This window comes from Wyeomyia smithii, chromosome 3, assembly GCF_029784165.1.
Source record: "Wyeomyia smithii strain HCP4-BCI-WySm-NY-G18 chromosome 3, ASM2978416v1, whole genome shotgun sequence".
In the NCBI taxonomy this organism is placed as follows: domain Eukaryota; kingdom Metazoa; phylum Arthropoda; class Insecta; order Diptera; family Culicidae; genus Wyeomyia; species Wyeomyia smithii.
In genome coordinates, this window is record NC_073696.1 from 275,475,923 (window position 1) to 275,494,623 (window position 18,701).

The 18,701-nt window shown below is 42.5% G+C and overlaps 1 protein-coding gene across 2 annotated transcripts in view; it reads left to right on the forward strand.

Moving 5' to 3' along the window:
• The window catches only part of LOC129729606 (transcriptional regulator ATRX homolog), a 34,612-nt gene extending 19,490 nt beyond the window's left edge, over nt 1-15,122 (forward strand). Inside the window, exons 2-14 of one of the 2 annotated variants that reach the window (XM_055688310.1) lie at nt 9,287-10,501; nt 10,658-10,974; nt 11,038-11,631; nt 11,688-11,989; nt 12,053-12,324; nt 12,379-12,531; nt 12,875-13,272; nt 13,333-13,560; nt 13,626-13,797; nt 13,859-14,267; nt 14,327-14,502; nt 14,580-14,798; nt 14,863-15,122. In XM_055688310.1, coding sequence (XP_055544285.1) covers nt 9,362-10,501; nt 10,658-10,974; nt 11,038-11,631; nt 11,688-11,989; nt 12,053-12,324; nt 12,379-12,531; nt 12,875-13,272; nt 13,333-13,560; nt 13,626-13,797; nt 13,859-14,267; nt 14,327-14,502; nt 14,580-14,798; nt 14,863-14,958 — 4,476 coding nt within the window. In that variant the 5' untranslated portion in view covers nt 9,287-9,361 and the 3' untranslated portion in view covers nt 14,959-15,122. The remainder of the gene's footprint in view (nt 1-9,286; nt 10,502-10,657; nt 10,975-11,037; nt 11,632-11,687; nt 11,990-12,052; nt 12,325-12,378; nt 12,532-12,874; nt 13,273-13,332; nt 13,561-13,625; nt 13,798-13,858; nt 14,268-14,326; nt 14,503-14,579; nt 14,799-14,862) is intronic. The other variant, XM_055688311.1, reaches the window with a different exon arrangement.
• The last annotated feature ends 3,579 nt before the right edge of the window (nt 15,123-18,701 follow it).

The following is an 18,701-nucleotide window of genomic DNA, read 5'->3' on the forward strand; positions in this document are numbered from 1 at the left end:
TATAGTTGAAAAATATAAATTAACTCAAATGCGGTAGAACGTTATTATATTCATATGCTACGCATAAACGTATGCATGAATGAATTCGCGGAAAAAATGTTAAACAAGCTATATTGCATTTTTTTTCGAGAGGGATATGTCCAATACATATGCAGATTTTATTTTACAGATTTTTTCAAATTTTACCAAGGTGATACAATTTTTGGAGCTCCAAAATACAGATGAAAATGTGGCATCACTGATCCGAACCGAAAGAGAAGCGAAAGAGCAACCTGCAAATTGCATGTGACGTGTCTCGTCTCGTCGCACATACATGGAAATTCTACGAGCGAGAGAAAGATTTCTCTCGTCGCTTGAAAAAAAAAAGCGCGTGCACGGGAAGTCTGTTAGAGAGTGTCAATTTTCCTGTCCTTATCAACGAGTTTCAGCCTCAGTTATAGAGTTTCAATCGCCTTTTCTTTACTGGCTTTGGTCACACCGGCAAAGGACTGGCCTCCAGTGACCGTTTCGAAAACCCTTCCTGCTGCGGGGTACAAGATTCCCTTATCCACCCGAATCCGCTGAATGGCGTCTTCTTGATTTCTTGAGATTGAGTAGAGGTTTGTTAGGCATCTGGGGTAGAAAGTGGGTGCAGCACAAGGAAAGTTTTCCACAGAGGTGTGCTGGGTTTTAGCCAGGTGCCATCAGGGAGTTGGTTGCAGACATCGCAGTTTTGTATGTCCGAAAGTGTAGCAACTGAAACACAACATTAGGGCCGGGTAGTAAGTGCGAGTTTTGCATCCGGAATCCGTGTCCCTTCGATTGTGAGGATGATTGTTGCAGTGGGGTCCTTTTCGTTCCCAGAGCCGATTCGTCTCGTGATTCGGCAAATACTTTCGACTTTTTGTTGTTTTGTTGTTGATGCGATAACTTCATCCTTCACCTGATCGATTTCCTGGCAACTAATCCCGCAGCGAACGGTGTTGAAGTTTGCATGTTTGGTAATTTGGATCTTTGTTCCATCACCTAATTGGTTCATGGGTAGCAAGCGTTTCACTTGCCATTGCGTAGGTTTTATCTCTAGCCTCGGGAATAGCTTTCTCAGTTTACCCTTAACCCACCCCCTTTGATGGATGAGTGAATCAATTAGGATCCATGTAACGTTGCGCCGGTGTACGAACTATTCGAACGATACCATCACCGTGTGACGTACCATTCTTCTGCGGTTTTAAAATCTTCTTTCGTGACAGTATAAAATTTTGGAACTCATATTGGTTTGTTTATAATTTTGAGTTTAAGTAAAGTGGGCAATGTATTTACTTTTACGAGGAATCATCCAGAGTGTCTGGATGAGGAATTTTTTTTCCTAAGTCTAAGTCTGTTCTGTTCTTGATCATTTCTCGCATCCTCGTAGAATTACATACTTATCTCACTTTACTGAAACTTAAAATGTCATAAGACAAAAAAAAAAGGAAATAAGTTTGTAAAGTTGTTTATAAATGCTTGGAAAATCGTTAGAGAGATGAATGATGTGTTCAAGCACATGAGATTTGTTTTTCAAATTCAAGTACATAGTACCAAATATCTTAAAATAACAATATAGTTCACTCTCGAATTTCCCATATATTCCCGTGAAGACAGACAGGGAACACCCCCTCTTGTGGTGAAAAAGGTAACTAAACTCATTGCACAGTGGTACAGTAAGGCAATTTAGGCGGACATAGGCTTTTCGTTGCGATTTTGGTTTGCGGTTTAAAGCCATAGTTTTTGTAAAAAGTTGTTTCTTATACATAGTGCTCTATTCATGTGCGAATGAAAATTAGGGTGGTCCTAAAATCAACGAAATAAAACATTCTTTGGCAAACTTGTAGACCAACTAATTATAAGTAACTTTGTAAAAAAACTTTTTTGTAGATATGAAATTTGGTTTCCAAAAACAGTCTTTTCGCTCTATTTTTTCAATTCAAATTTAAAAACGAAGTTTTTTTCGGTAACTTTAATCAAAAATACGCCAATTTTGACGAAAAAACATTGTCGATATATTATACAGATGAAGAGTTTTCACTATTTCTATTTTAAAAATAGGCCCTTTTGATATATTGATGTCTCCGTTTAGGGCAAACATAAATAATATTATTTGGTATCATTTGATAGAACAAATATTGCATAAATATTGTGAAGAAATACCGAAAGTTGCTTAAAATTAGTTGATCTACAACTGTGCCGATGAATGTATACATTTATTCATGCAAATGAAAAGTTAGTTTTTTCATTTAGTCGATTTCAGGACCACCCTAATTTTCATTTGCACATAAAAAATAGACTAAATCTAAGAAACAAGTTCTTAGAAAAAAATTTTACTCTAAAACCACAAAATCGCATCGAAAAACTCGTGTCCGCCTACATTGCCTTACTGTACCACTGTGCATTGTTGTTGAATTTCTGTGAGCGTGTGACATTGTCACACACGAAACTGAATTTACTCAATTTTAGATTTAGTTGACTCAATTTCATACTTTCACAGAAAAAAATATGTTGCAGATTTCGTGCGTATATTGTTTGTATGTAAAACTAACGCCATTCCGGGAGTTAAATATTGATAATATAATAGATGTAGCTTATCGAGGCACGAAGTAGAAATATTCAAATAATCAGGCCACGACGTGTAAATGGTAAACTAATCCCAAGTTGCTATATACGTGGTTCCCTGTGTAACTTCACTAGCTCAGATCCATCACGGGAAGTAACTTCGAAATGTGCGGCCGTCAAGCTCAAGCTCAATAATCAGGCCACGAAGTGTACAATTAAATGAATATTTCAATTACCTCGTGAAAAAGATAAAAGGAGAAACCGCACAATGGTTGTCAATAGTCGTATATGGTTGTTGTGCAACTTTTTGCTTAGATAACATTGAATGTTCTATCAATTTAACAATTTAAGTATGAATACATATCATGTTGTAATTGGTTTAAAAGCTTCATTATATTAAATATAAAAGATATTCAACAAAACAAACATAATTATTGATAACAACTGTTATGCAAAAACTATTATTTAATGTTTAGTTTTCTTCGTTTTGAAAGTATTTTTTGTTTTTTTTTATTCCTCCGAATTTTTTGCTCTCGAGTTCTAATCTTCGTATTCATCACTTGCAGATTTGCTTTAACCAGCATATTTATGTATTTACTAGCTGACCCGGCAAACTTCGTCCCGCCTATTTTTGTGTTTAATTCAATAATTTTCAACATTCCAAATTCATTGATTTCTTGCGATTTGTTTTTATCGTTTGAAATTATTGGTTTTATCGGTATGACAACATCCTCGACTTTTGGTATTCAGTTATTTTCGTTGTTTTCCAGAAACTGAAAGTGGTCATCTTCGAATTCAATATGGTGTCCAGGGTCAATGCTTGGCTTCTATACATTATTTCGATTACGGAAATATTCATATGCAGTAGTATTCGGCTGTTTCTCAGAAGTTGCCATCTTACAATTCAAAATGGTGTCTGAGGTCAATTTTTAGCTCCATGCATCATTCTGGTTAAAGAAACACTCATATTGGGTGGTATTTGGTCCCTTTAGGCTATTTTTTTTTTTGGAGACAATTTCTGGCCCCTGAGCGTCATTCTGGTTTAAGAAACACCTATAATAGGTGTTATTTAGTCATTTTCGGCTGTTCTACAGAAACCGGAAGTCACCATCTTAGAATTCAAAATGTTGTCTGTGGTCGATTCTAGCTCCTGTGTATCATTCTGGTATCGAAACATCTCATATTGGATGGAAATCGGCCGGTTGAAGAAATACCCATATTGGGTGTTATTTGGTTATTTTCGGCAGTTTTCCATTCACCGGAAGTCGTCATTTTATAATTCATAATGTTATCTGGGGTCGATTTGTAGTCTCAGTGCATCAGAACAATCCCGGAAATACCCATAATGAGTGTTATTTGGTCTTTTGCCACTGTTGTTTAGGAACCGGAAGTCGCCATATTGGATTTCAAAATGGCATTTGGAGACAATTTCTGGCCTCTGAGCATCATTCTGGTTAAAGAAACACCCATATTTGGTTGTTTTTGGGTCATTTTCGGCAGTTTTCCAGTCACCAAAAGTCGCCATTTAACTACTCAAAATGTTGTCTGAGGTCGATTTGTGGTTTCAGTGCATCACCACGATTTCGGAAATACCCATATTGGATGGTATTTGGTCATATCTCGCTGTTTCTCGGAAACCGGAAGTCGCCATCTTGGATTTTAAAATGGTATTCAGAGACAATTTCTGGCCTCTGAGCGTTATTCTAGTTAAAGAAACATCCATATTGGTGGTATTTGGTCATTTTCCTCTTTTTTTCAATCACCGGAAGTCGCCATCTTACAATTCAAAATTTTGTCTGATTTTTCAAAAACCGGAAGTCGCCTTCTTGGATTTCGAACTGGCATTTCGAGACAATTTCTGGCCTCTGAGCGTCATTCTGGTTAAAAAAACACCCATATTAGGTGGTATTTGGTCATTTTCGGCAGTTTCCCAGTCACCGGAAGTCGCCATTTTACAACTCAAAATATTGTCGGAGGTCGACAAACGTACAAACCGTGGAACACCACCCATGGATTGCCTTATGCATAGGCGAACTTTATTATTATAAAATATTCGGCCGAGTCCACTTCACAATAAAATGTGAATTTTTTTCAGTGTACCCATTAGGGTAATATTAGTGTCAAAAGTTACTCTATTTCGCATGTCGTGTAGAACAAAATCAGAAGTGGCGCACCTAGCGGTCGAAAAGGTGACTAACGCTTCTGTCATTTTCAATTTGTCTTCATAATTTCACGTAAGTGAACTATATTGGTATTTAATATATTTGATAGTACGAAATAATTACTTTAACATTACGACAAATTCAAAGATGCACAGTTAACGATGTCCGATTTGCCCAACAGGTTTTGGGTCCAGCGTCGCGAGTGCGCATAGACCGCGGATTATGAAGAAATCCGTTCGGAAATCGGATTGAGTGTTATTTTTTGGACAAAAACATTTCGAACTGTGAAGTGGACATTTTTTTTTTGCTTGGCCAAAACTAAACCTAGCACCATGGCAACGAACGCGAGCTTGAGCGTAGAAAAATTAAATGATTTTAACTACGAGCTCTGGAAGTTTCGTAAGGAGCTAGTGCTGTTTAGAGAAGGAGTCAGGAATGTCGTCGATGAAGAGAAGCCGGAAGCGCCGAATTCGTCCTGGACCTACAAAGACGGGAAAGCTCGGGCTCTGATCGGCCTCTCAAACGAAGATGGCCAGACGTGCCACGTACTACACTGCACCACGGCTCGCCAGATGTGGACTTCACTGAAAAACTATCACGCACGGTCATCGCTTGCCACTAAAATTCAAGTTTTGCGGAAGCTTTTCCGGATGCACTTTCCTGGAGAATGGGAATATGGCCGATCATTTGGCAAATATCATGCATATAACGCCCCGAGGTTGAGTTAACACTGGAGTTTGTGAAGGGCAAGTTGCTTGACGAATGGCGAAAGCGGTGCTAGAAGTCCGGTGGCAGCGTTAGAGGAAGTGAAGAAAAAGTACTGAAAACGGAAGTGAGTCAAAAGAAGAAAAAGAAGAAGGAAAAAGTGTGCCACTATTGTGGTAAAGAAGGACATTTCCGCCGGGACTGTCGAAAGCTGGAATACGACAAGAAGAAGGATCGTGATAACCATCACAAAGCTAACATAGTGGTTAGAGAAAACGAATCTGAGGAGGTGTGTCTGGCTGCTGGTCTGCTGGCTGGTCGTTCCGACGACGTTGTGTGGTGTCTAGACATCGCATATGACCAGTGGCGCATCGCTTCTTGAAAATGTGACGGAAATAGATTCGACGATTGGCCTTGCTGATGGCAAACATATCGCAGCGGTAGGTGTTGGCTCGAGCAGATTTCGATCGCTGAATGGAAATGGTAAGGAGGTGCCTGTGACCGTCAAGCAGGTGTATCATATTCCAGCGTTGGCCGGAAATCTTCTGTCGGTAAGCCAACTAACCGACGAGGGATGTTCTGTCTTGTTCAATAGAACTAACTGTGAAATCCAGAAAAATGGAAAGGTTTTGCTCCAGGCTGAAAGAAGCGGAAACTTGTACCGGCTGAAATTTTTTGTGCAGAAGGCGTTCACGGCGACTTCAGGCCACAATCCGAATTGCATTCATTTGTGGCATCGTCGTCTTGGCCATCGAGATAAGCAAGCTGTGGAGAAAATCGTCCGAGAGAATTTGGGAACCGGTCTGAACTTGCAGGAATGTGATGTAAAATCCGATTGTGGAGTGTGCTATGAAGGTAAAATTAGTCGCGCACCGTTTCCAAACAAATCTGTGTCAACATCCGGCGCTATTGGAGATCTCGTTCATACCGATTTATGTGGACCTTTCGAGGTAGCAACTCCCAGCGGAAACCGTTATTTGGTGACGATGGTTGACGATTACAGCCGGTATTGCGTTTTATATCTGCTAACCAACAAGTCTGAGGCTGCCGACAAAATCGTCGAGTATTCGAAGATGATGCAGAACCAGTTTGGAAAATTGCCAAAAGTGATCCGCTCAGATGGAGGCGGAGAGTATTCCAGCAATGACTTGGAATGATTTCTGACGACGAATGGAATTCGACTGGAACAGACAGCCCCGTATAGTCTGCAACAAAACGGGACAGCTGAGCGGAAGAATCGCAGTTTGCAAGAGATGATGCTGAGATGATGACGGAAGCTGGTCTGGGCAAACAATACTGGGGCGAGGCAGTGTCAACTGCCAATTTCCTGCAAAACTTGCTGCCGACTGCTGCGATAGAAGCTACGCCGTACGAACGTTGGTGGAGGAAGAAACCCAATTTTTCTTTCCTGCGTGTGTTCGGCACCGAGGCGTATGTTCACGTACCGAACGATAAAAGGCGGAAATTGGATCCGAAAGCTAAAAAGATGGTGTTCGTCGGGTATGCCGACGGAAGAAAGGTCTATCGTTTTTTAGACCCCACGAAGAACCGTGTCACCATTAACAGGGACGCCAAGTTCCTTGAGCTGGCTAGTGGCACTCACGAGGAACTTCATCCTGGTACAAGCTTTATTCCTCCTGCAAAAAGTAACGCTATTTTGAAGTTGCCTGCTTTCGACGAGAATGATGGGAACGAACCGGAAATCGAGGAACCGGAAGAAGCTGGGGATCCAGAAGATGACTCCGATGATAGCAATAAGTTCCACAGTTCTGCCGAGACCGAGTCCGATTTCGAAGGATTCAAACCGGATGAAATTTTTCGTCGATCATCTCGCATCAACAAGGGGATTCCCCCTCGTCGTCTTATTAATGAGACATTCTATGTTCAGGCTGCAGACGATGAGCCGCAAAGCTTGGAAGCGGCATTATCTGGCCCGGACAAAGAGCAATGGAGAGCTGCGATGAAGGAGGAGTTGGATTCCCACGATCGGAATGGCACGTGAGAGCTCACCGAACTTCCACTCGGTCGCAAGGCAGTCGGCTGTAGGTGGATCTATAAAATCGAAAGGAGTGCGGCCAATGGGATCGTTAAATATAAAGCTCGTCTAGTAGCCCAGGGCTACACACAGAAGTATGGGCAGGATTTTGAGGAAACATTCGCACCTGTAATTCAGCAAACCACCCTACGAGCTTTGCTAGCAGTAGCATCCCAACGTAATTTAATGCTTCGACAGCTGGACGTCAAGACCGCATATCTTTACGTAAATTTGGCAGAAGAACTGTACATGAAACAACCGCCTGGTTTCATCGAGAAGGGTAAAGAACGGCTAGTGTGTAGGCTTCGCCGCAGCATCTATGGCCTCAAACAATCAGCCAGGTGCTGGAACCAGCGTCTACATAGCGTTTTGCTGAGCTTAGAATTTACACAGAGTAAAGCGGATCAGTGTTTGTACACCAAGATCGTTAGTGGACTGAGAGTCTATCTGTCGTCTATGTCGACGACATATTGGTCGCCTGCCAAGATTCTTCGGAGATCGACCGAGTGACCAAAGCATTGAGTGCGAAGTTCGACATTACCGATTTAGGAGAGCCAAGCTTCTTCTTAGGTTTGGAAATTCAGCGACAGAACGGGAAATACAGCATATGTCTGGAGAGCTACATCGACAAAATCACTGCAAGATTCGGACAACAGAACGCCAAGACTACCAACTGTCCGATGGATACTGGGTACACTTCATCGATTGATACCAGCTCTCCGTTCCCGGATAACACGGCTTATCGTAGTCTAGTTGGTGCCCTGCTTTACGTCAGTGTTAGCGCTCGTCCCGATATCGCCGTGAGTGCATCCATCCTTGGTCGGAAGGTGTGCGCTCCAACCGAAAACGATTAGGTTGCTGCGAAGAGAGTGCTTCGTTAACTATAATCAACAAAAGGGGCTAAGCTGCAATACACGAACAACCAGGGACTTTACGGATTCTCAGATGCTGATTGGGCTGGCGATGGTAGCACTCGTCGGTCCACAACAGGCTACGCTTTCCTCTATTCAGTAGGAGCAATCTCCTGGGGCAGCAGGATCCAGCACAGTGTCACGCTCAGCTCTATGGAGTCCGAGTACGTCGCGCTCGGAGAGGCCAGCCAAGAGACGGTATGGTTAAGAAGATTGTTCTGTGACATGGGCGAAACATTTGACGGTCCGACACGCATCTTGGAGGACAATCAAGGATGCATTCAGTTTGTACTATCGGATCGAATTAGTCGTCGCTCTAAGCACATAGAGACGAAGGAAAGGTATGTTCGAGAGTTGGTCGACAAGGGAGTAATGCGGCTTGAGTATTGTCCCACCGATCAGATGGCGGCTGACCTTCTAACCAAGCCGCTTGGAACCACGAAACTTAAAAAGCTGTCTGAACTCCTAGGACTGTCATCAACGAAGGGTAACGACGGCACTTGGTGAGGAGGAGTGTTAGAAAATACACCATATGCCGTCATCATTCATGCGCCCCTCGTAATGCGTGGCTCAATCCGGTCTACCTCGCAGAAAACCAACACTGTTTGTTCCAAAAATTGGCTGATGCAATCCTTTAACACATTTTGTCATTCTTCATTACATGTGCAAATAAACTACATCGAACTAACACGTTGCTCACGATAAATCGCGTTTTTTATTTGTTGTACAATGTCCGATTTGCCCAACAAACGAGTTATAAATTTTTAAGCAAATCATATCCGAGGAAATCGGATAAAACTATTTGTAATTTCCGAGAAAACTCCAGCTAATTTTACACTTCTGATTATAAATCTTCCATTGTTTTCATCACATTTTCAGTAAACGTTTTTCTATTCACATTTCAGATTCAGCATATCGTACAGTTGTAGATTTTTTTTAACCAGATTTCGTAATGTTTTAAAAACAATCCGCATAGCGCAATGCGAACCAAAAAAACGGTTCGGCCATCACAGTCTTCATCCTCGTCCTCTGAGGTTGAGGATAAATCATCCCCTGCCAAAACCACTGCAGATCAGTCTGACAACGATGAAAATCGGATCAGTGCAGAGGACAAAACCCCGGAGAAGTATCAACCCGCCCTCAATGGATCGGTAAAACCAGAAACAGACGAAGACAAAACAACCAATGGCGACGATGATCACGCAACCACAGAAGAGAAAGAGTCAGGCTCGAAGCCTGACGGCCCGAAATTGCTTCGACTTGTGTCGATCGAAAAGCTTATGCGACCCAGTTTACTGAATAGCGAGCCACCTGCGAAGGATGGGTCAAAATCAAAACAAACCGATAAAACCCTTAAACGTTCGAAGGATGCAAGTATAATTGAAATCAGCGACAGTGATGAGGGGGAAGAACCACAGCCCAAACGATCGAATAACCAAGATTCGTCGGTTCAGCAGATTCTTAGTGATGACAGTGAGGATGAAATTATCGCAATTAAGCGGAAACCCAAACAAGCTAAAGCCAAGAGTGTCAAAGTGATAAGCGACGATGATGCAGAACCGGATGCTAAACAGAAATCAAATTCCGAACCTGAAAATAAACAAGCTAAGACCAAGAGTGTCAAATTATCGAGCGACGACGATGATGAAGAACCGGTCGCTAAACAGAAAAAAGGCTCTGTATCTAAAAATAAAGAACAGACTAAGACCAAGAGTGTCAGAGTGTCAAGCGACGATGATGAAGAACCGGTCGCTAAGCAGGAAAGAAGCTCCAAACGTGAACATAAACGGGATCGATCGAGCAAGGTTCCGAAACAGTGCAAGCAGGTTTGTGTCCGTGTTTGCAAGCTTCCATTCGATCTGACGTCGATCAAGGAGCAACACATGTTGAGTGAAATTTTGGACACAAAGAATCGGGACATTTCCGAGTTCAAGTCTAACTCGAATTTCTACGGTTATTTGTGCCGTAAACGAGGTCATATGCGAGGAGCAGAAGCAAGCAAGTCGAAGTTGAAAAGTACCAGTAAGAATAGTGACAGTAAAAAGGGTTCAGTGTCAAGTGGAAGCGACTCGGACGAACCGATCGCTAGTATCATTTTGAAATCAGACATTCCCAAAAATGTAAAAATATTTGTTTGTTTGCGTTATTTCTCATCTAACCAGGAATTGATTGGCGATAAATTCCTGGCTAGATGAGCCAGATAGAAATATTGTTCCTAACACAAGGAGCGCACCACCGTGTGCTTTCGTTTGTCCTTTTTATTCTATCCCCAACAGAAGACTATGTCCAAGCGACCAACCCGTTCGAAACAACAGCTTAGCGGAAGCGATGATGACGATGAGAGCGATGATGACTTCCAAGCTAGTACCAAGACTAAATCAGCGGCGTCTGTCAGACAGCGACGACTTGCTAACCGCAAAACAAAGGTCTCGAAGAACTCGTCCGATGATGACGATGACGACGGCGACGATGACGAGAAAAGTGATAAATCTAGTGGGTCAGACTTCGAAAAGGAAATCCCTCAACCGAAAAAGAAACGGTCACGCATTAAACGAAATTCGTCTTCATCGTCAGATGACGAGGGCAATGATAAGTGAGTGCTTGCTTTGAGGTTTTACTGTTAAACTTTTAATGTCTGTTTGATTCTCATTCTAAGGAAACGGCGTAAACGCATCAAGAAGAACTCTGACAGCGATGATGACGAATCCCCCACCAAGGGTCGTAAGAACATTCGTAAGGTACTGAAGAAGTCTGCCCTTGAGCAAACGACTAAAGAGGCTGAACTGGAGGAACGCGAACGCAAGCAGCGAATCGCCGAGCGGCAAAAGCTTTACAACCAGGTATACGACGAAAAGCCAGAAGAAATCAAAGAGCTCACTCAGTTAGTGCTGGACTTTGATGAAGAAACCAAGGAACCCCTGCTGGAAGTGGATAAATATCTGGTGAAAAAACTCAAACCTCACCAGGCCAATGGGGTGAAGTTTATGTTTGACGCATGCTATGAGAGCTTGGAGAGAACCCGGAACAGCAAAGGCTCCGGTTGCATTTTGGCACACTGCATGGGTCTCGGTAAAACGCTTCAAGTTGTAACTTTAGCTCACACGCTGCTTGCAAACTCGGAGGTGACCGGAGTTGAGCGCGTACTGGTAGTGTGCCCACTGTCGACCGTACTGAACTGGGTGAACGAGTTTCGAATCTGGATGAAACACGTCAAGAAGGGAACGGAAGTGGAAGTTTTTGAAATCTCTAAGTATGAGTATGAAAGCTGAAAAGTGTGTTTTGTTTTTTAAACTCATATTTTTGTAGATATAAAAACAACATCATCCGCGCCAATCAGTTGATGGAATGGCACAACGAGGGAGGTGTGATGATACTCGGCTACGACATGTTTAGAAATCTCTCCAATCAAACAACCGGTCGAATTAAAAAGAAGGTACGCGAGTCGCTGCAAACTTCGCTAATCGATCCTGGACCTGATTTGATCATCTGCGACGAAGGCCATCTGCTGAAGAACGAAAAAACTTCTCTCTCCAAAGCCGTCAATCGCATCAAAACGCTAAGGCGCGTTGTGCTGACCGGAACACCGATTCAGAACAACATGAAGGAGTGTAAGTATTTTCAGTGGCAACCGAAAAAACAGTGAATTATTCTAATCGGTCCTTCTCCGCCAGACTATTGTATGGTGCAGTTCGTCAAACCGAAGCTTCTGGGCACGTATAATGAGTACATGAATCGGTTCGTCAATCCTATCACCAACGGTCAGTACACGGATTCGACACCGTACGATATTCAGCTGATGCGAAGGCGAGCTCACGTTCTACACAAGCTGCTGGACGGGTGCGTGCAGCGGAGGGATTACGCGGTGCTGGCACCCTTTTTGCCACCGAAGTTGGAATTTGTGGTATCGATCAAGCTGACGACTCTTCAGTGCACGCTATATAAGGTATGATTTCGAGCGGATAGTTATGAATACATTTGAAACTGTACTCTCTTTCAGTACTACATGGAAACCCAAGCACGACGGCAGAGCGATGAAACCAAACGGGCTTCGGTGTTGTTCTCTGATTTCCAAAATCTTCAACGAATCTGGACGCATCCTAGGGTTCTTCGGTATAACAGCGATCGGTACGAGTACATGCAGCAGAAAAAGGTAAATAGCTGTCTCTTTTATTAAGAAAAAAACTTTTTTGACATTTTCGAAAGGAAGACTGACAAAGCAGAGTGTTTTCTATAGAATAAATAAAAAGAGAGAGGAATATAAAATCGTTCAGGAATAAATTAGAAAGTAAGAAAGAAATGAGATAAAAAAAAAAGAGGACGAATATTTTTATAATTGGAATAGATTATTTTACTTGAACTGAACACTGTATCAATTCTAGGGTACATAATGTTGACCTTGATCTGATGCTGTCGTTTAGTCACATTAGTTATAATTTTCAGGTTATAATCATGCGAATCACCCGTACTTACCAAAATGTCTCTTTTTACTTCAGCGTGATATGGCCTCGGACGAAGAATCGCTAGGCTCCATGAAGGATTTTCTGGATGATGAGAGCGAAGCGGATACCACACCGAATGAGTCGTCTGATGATGGTTCGGACTGCGGAAGCAACAGTGACAACAGTGGTGCTAGTCACAAGAAGAGTAAGAAAAACAAAAAAGGGGATGAGACTGCAACGACGGCCGCCGCCTCGGCGCGTCGTACAAGGAATAATCCTGGCGATGCCGTACTGAGCGATATCGTCGATGAGACGGAGCAGAAAAACGAGAACCCAACCGAGTGGTGGATGTCCATGTGTCCAGAGGAAGAGCTAGACAATTTGGAGCATTCAGGCAAGCTGCAGGTGCTATTTGAAATTCTTCGCGAGTGCGAAAACATTGGTGATAAACTGTAGGTGTTTTTATTAGATGTAATTCTTGGTAATTTTCACTATAAGCTTCCACACCATAGGCTTGTCTTCTCGCAATCGTTGTACTCGCTGGACGTGATTGAACATTTTCTGGCTCTAGTGGATGAAAATACACAGAAGGACGATGACGACCGGAATGCCGAGCTGGACAAGTACCGAGGCTCGTGGTCACTGGGATTAGATTATTTCCGGTTGGATGGTTCAACGACGATTGAAAATCGTAGCGCGTCTTGCAAGGTTTTTAATGACGAGAAGAATTCGAGGGCTCGGTAGGATTTGCGCGTGTTTTAATGGCCATCCGGCTGGTTATACTTGTCCTTTTTTTCTTCTATAGGCTGTTCCTGATTTCAACCCGGGCGGGTGGTTTGGGTATTAACTTGGTAGCAGCAAACCGTGTGGTGATTTTCGACGTCTCGTGGAATCCCTCCCATGATATTCAAAGTATTTTTAGGGTTTACCGTTTTGGTCAAAATAAGCCCTGCTATGTGTATCGATTTTTGGCGATGGTAATTTTTTTTCTTATGGCAGCTAGTTATCGCTGAGTATGACGATTGTTTTTTTCCGCAGGGTACGATGGAAGAGAAAATCTACGAACGGCAGGTTACGAAACAAGCGATCTCCAAACGAGTGATTGACGAGCAGCAGATCGATCGCCATTACAAGGAGAACGATCTGCAGGAGCTCTACCGGTATGATAACGTGGCCCCAGAAGAGCCCCGACCGACGCCAAATTTGCCTAAGGATCGGCTCTTCGCGGAGCTGTTGCAGAAGTTTGATCCACTAATCTATAAGTATCATGAACATGATTCGCTGCTAGAGAATAAGGAAGAGGAAACGTTGAACGAGGAAGAGCGAAAGGCTGCTTGGGAGGAGTTCGAGCAGGAAAAAAATCGACCACCGGTGATAAACTATGGTACCGGTGTCGGGCTCGGAATGGGCATGGGTATGGGAATGGGAATGGGAATGGGAATGAGAGGTACTGCGGTTTGGATTTTATAGCACTGCCGTCAATTGAAATAATTCTAATTTTTCCAGCGAATGGACCGGTAACTTCGAGCAACATCTTTGGTTTCCGAAACGATGTTCTGTTAAAGTTGCTCAACATGAAAGCCCGGCAGGATAATCCCACCTTCAACGATGCAAACATAAGCGCGATGATCCCTTTCTTGATGCAACAACTTGTGCGGCAAATGAAAGATGGTGATTTATCGGTATAACGATTAAAAGACTGGGCTTTAAAATTGGCTATAGAACTGTTTATGAACACATGTTTTCACTCTCCTTTCAGATGTACCAAAATCTCTTGGAGCTCTACTATCAGCTTGAGGCACCGTCCTACGCACCGATGTCAATGTATAATACGATGATGATGCAGCAGCCAACGCTTCAACAGATGCAACCGCAAATGCAGCAGCCGGTTATGATGGCTACTAATCAACCTGCCTATAACATGGCCCAAATAGCATACTTTCGCGAACAAGAGCAACAGCGCTACGGTCAACTCAGCGTAAGTGCTGAACTACTTTTTCGGTGGCAAGAACATTCATCAGAATTTATCGTTCTCCTTACAGGAACCCAGCAGCAGCGGCATGAGCCGGAGTACGATTATTAGTGAGGCACAAAAGAAATTCATGAATAATCCAGTGGAAATAGTAGAGCTAGACTAGGATTATCAATATGTGTAACTTATTCTAGAAAATTAACATAGGTTGGATGAAAATGGCCCTACAACACTATGTGTGTGTGTGTAGTGCGAGATCGGTTCATGTCAAGTGTATTCCATCAAAATCGCCAACACACGGAAATAATACTTAGAGGATCCGTAAAAGTGGTTGCCTTGTAGCGTGCTGATCAGTTAGGGATAATATCTCATCCCGGGTTTTGCAGGATTTTTCGTTCTCTATCTGAGGGTGAGTCATGTTGTAAATGTACTGTGTTTTCTGTGAATGTATTTGAATTGATTCAAGTGTTGACGAGCTTATATGGACTGATAAAAGTTTTATGCGTGATTTTTTTTCCTTTATTATAGAGACTTTCAGTTTTCGGACCGGTTCGTCTCTTTTTATACATGAAGGTTTTTACGTGGACTTACGTCTTACGGCAACAATCTGGAATGGGGATACAAATTGAAGTCTGAAAAATATCAATAGCGTCTCGAAAATTGTTCACTTTCAGGTGCTTTTGACTCAGTAAATTTTCAACGGATTTCCTTCATTCTTGCAGCAAACGATGAATTCACCAAAATGCGAAAAATCTTAATTTCTTGATGCTAACTATTAAACTATTGAAATTGTAGAGTCATGTTTCAAACGCAGATTTCGAGTAATCAAAGCTGAAAACTTGGTCAAAACCATCTAACTTGGGTATTTCTCGAACCGAAATATCTCAGAAATCTGAAATTAACACCAGACGCCATTTTGAGGTTCAAGATGACGTCGGGAGGTGACTCCTCTTTTACTCCTTACGGGAATACTGGAAATCTAAGTCATGGATTTTGCAGCAGAGTAAACGGAATTTATGTCGGCCGGAGCCGAATCAACTGTAAGAGAAATTGAAAAGGACGATGCAATTACCAGACGGAAATAGAATTAAAATTACCGAACACCCAACAAGAAATCAGTTTAGATGCGTCCTGTACTGTGCTGAGTCAACAGAGTACTCTAATGATGAATTGCTAAAAAAATTGAACGAACAAGGTGTAGAAGATCTGAGAGTCAATACCAAACATGGAGCAGACTACGTCCCCACGCCGACCATCATTCTGACCATCGACGATATAGTTGTTTTATAAAGCATAAATTTCCGATTGATCAGGGTTCGTACACGCCCCTACTATCCAACGCAGATGGTATGCTACGGATGCTTTAAGTACGAAATTCAGCCGTAAATTCAACTGAAACAACTGAAATGTCGGTCCCTGGGCCTCCTCGGATTTCTCTCTACTTTTCCACGCCTCTTCACCTCTGCCAGTATGCCGTTAAGGTTTGCCAAGCCCAACGAAATTCCTGCCAAGAAACTCTCAAAATAGCAGAACGAAAGAGCTGGGAATTTAGGAGTATACAAGGGCAAGTGACTTATGGTCCAAGGTCAACGCTATAAACGGGAAACGAAGAGCCAGAGGCATTAATGCAGCATTGAACTCGCAGAACTGGATTTTTCAAAGGCATGGTTTAGATTAGTTGAGAGAATTCGTTATCGATATTGTTTTTGGTACATTTCGCATGTGTAGGATAAGTACAACGATACACCGTGGCTGTGCTGAGTCGAGAAAATTTCCACCTCGGAAAGATCCTCGACCTGATCGGGAATCGAACCCGACATCACAACCGTATGGGATAACTAGCCGACCGACATCGCTAACCACAGAACCACGGGGACCACTACAACCGAGCATAGACACCAGGTATACTACATCAGCTCTTAGGAAGGGGCCTCAAAGAACGAACCTTGAGCTACATTCAAGGTTTTCTGCAAGATCGAACGTTCCAAGGTAATTTAGGGATCCACTGATCAGACACCTACCGGGAACAAACAGGAGTCACACAAAGATCCGTTCTCGTCGTTACTCTTTTTCTTTTCCTGAAAGGGGTATTTTAGGATTCACCGGGCGGCATCCAAGGCAAGGTGGTTGGAGCGATGGATGAAAAAAGATGCCCTCATTCAGAGGTTATCTCTAGTATACCAGAAAGCAATCTGGTTTACTTCCTTCAACCCTAGAATTAGCAGTGGGCGTACTCCCGTTCAACCACTTTCTAATAAGAGCCATCTGCCACCGGACCATCGCATTCCTCAAAAAACCGAACCAAATCGATCAAACGAGGAGTGCTGCCTCCTATCTGAGGCCAACCGGCGGTGGCCAGGAGCGCCCATTTGTGTCAGAGGCTTGAACGTACCGACATTTAGAATAGTGCTGGGACTTTTAACCGGATATATTCGTGATCGGTTATCCGAAGCTCGGATCACGGATGTGTAAACGAATACTATTCGGATTTCCGGATATCCGGATACGGATAATCGAATAGTTGGATATCCGCATATACTATCCGGATATCCGGATTTTTTTTTTCTAGCTTTTAGACCCGTTCGAATGAAATGTAACGCCAAAAATGGCTTTTCCACAATCCCCCATCCCCTCGTAAGTATTTATTTACATAATTCTCATTAAACTATGTTCGGATACAATATCCGGATATCCTGTCGGATAATATCCGGATATCCGTGTTGAGAGGTATTTCTTTGATTCAATTCATTGGCAACCCTGTTTGAAATATTATTTGGCAACTTTGTATTAAAACACACATACACTTATACCTTGAAAATAAATTCATTCTTTGTAAAAAATGCGTAATAACCAGACGCGTTTTTAATCGAATCAAATTAAAATACAGTCCACGCTTCGAAAGAAGGTACATTTTTGGTCCTTCTATAGCCGGATATCGTGAGAAGTACTTCGAAAGTTCCACGAAAGTTCCACGAAAATTCGTATTGAATGGTGAAATCGAGCATTCTCCAAAGCTGTTGGTGCAATGCAGTGACGCGCTACACAAATTGCAAATGGCCGTCACTCGTATCGAAAAAGTTAGGGATTAAGGAATGTTTTCAACGCCGCCAAAAACGAAACCGAAATTAGTCAGTGAACAAAAATCGGAACAACAACAGAAACAGGAATTATTGAAAATGGAAGAACAGCTACGAACTCTGACTTATCAGAGAGAGGCAGTAAAGGGCAAGTTAATTCGTGTAAGAAAAGCCTTACAACACAGTGACGCCGTTCCAAATCCTAATATTGGTAATGTGCATTATCTTCGATTGCATCTTAAAACAGTTGGACAGGCTTACGTTGAGTATAATGAACTACAGAATCAAGTTTATGTCCTGCCCCTCCCCGAAGAGCGACGAGTTGACCAGGAAGAAAAGTATATTGAATTCGAATCTATATACACCGATTTGGCGATCCGCTTAAACACGATGATTGAAGAAGTCAAGCTGCGAAGAGAGAGGTGGCTATCCCTTTAGCGGCCCTAATGCTCCGACAATTGGAACAGCATTACCTTTTCTTCAACCACTTCATGCGCCTTTACCGACATTTGATGGTTCATACGAACGATGGTTTTCGTTTAAATCCATGTTTACGACCATCATGAATCGATACACACATGAAACACCAGCGATAAAACTTTATCATTTGCGAAACTCTCTCGTGGGATCGGCTGCGGGAATAATCGACCAAGACATCGTAAATAACAACGACTATGATGTTGCTTGGGAGTTCCTGACAAACAGATATGAAGATAAGCGAAGAATAATAGATAAACACTTCGATTCTTTGTTTAATTTACCGAAGATAAACAAAGAGAGTTCGGCAAATCTCCGGAAATTATTGGACGTTTGCAATAAGAATGTGGAGGCG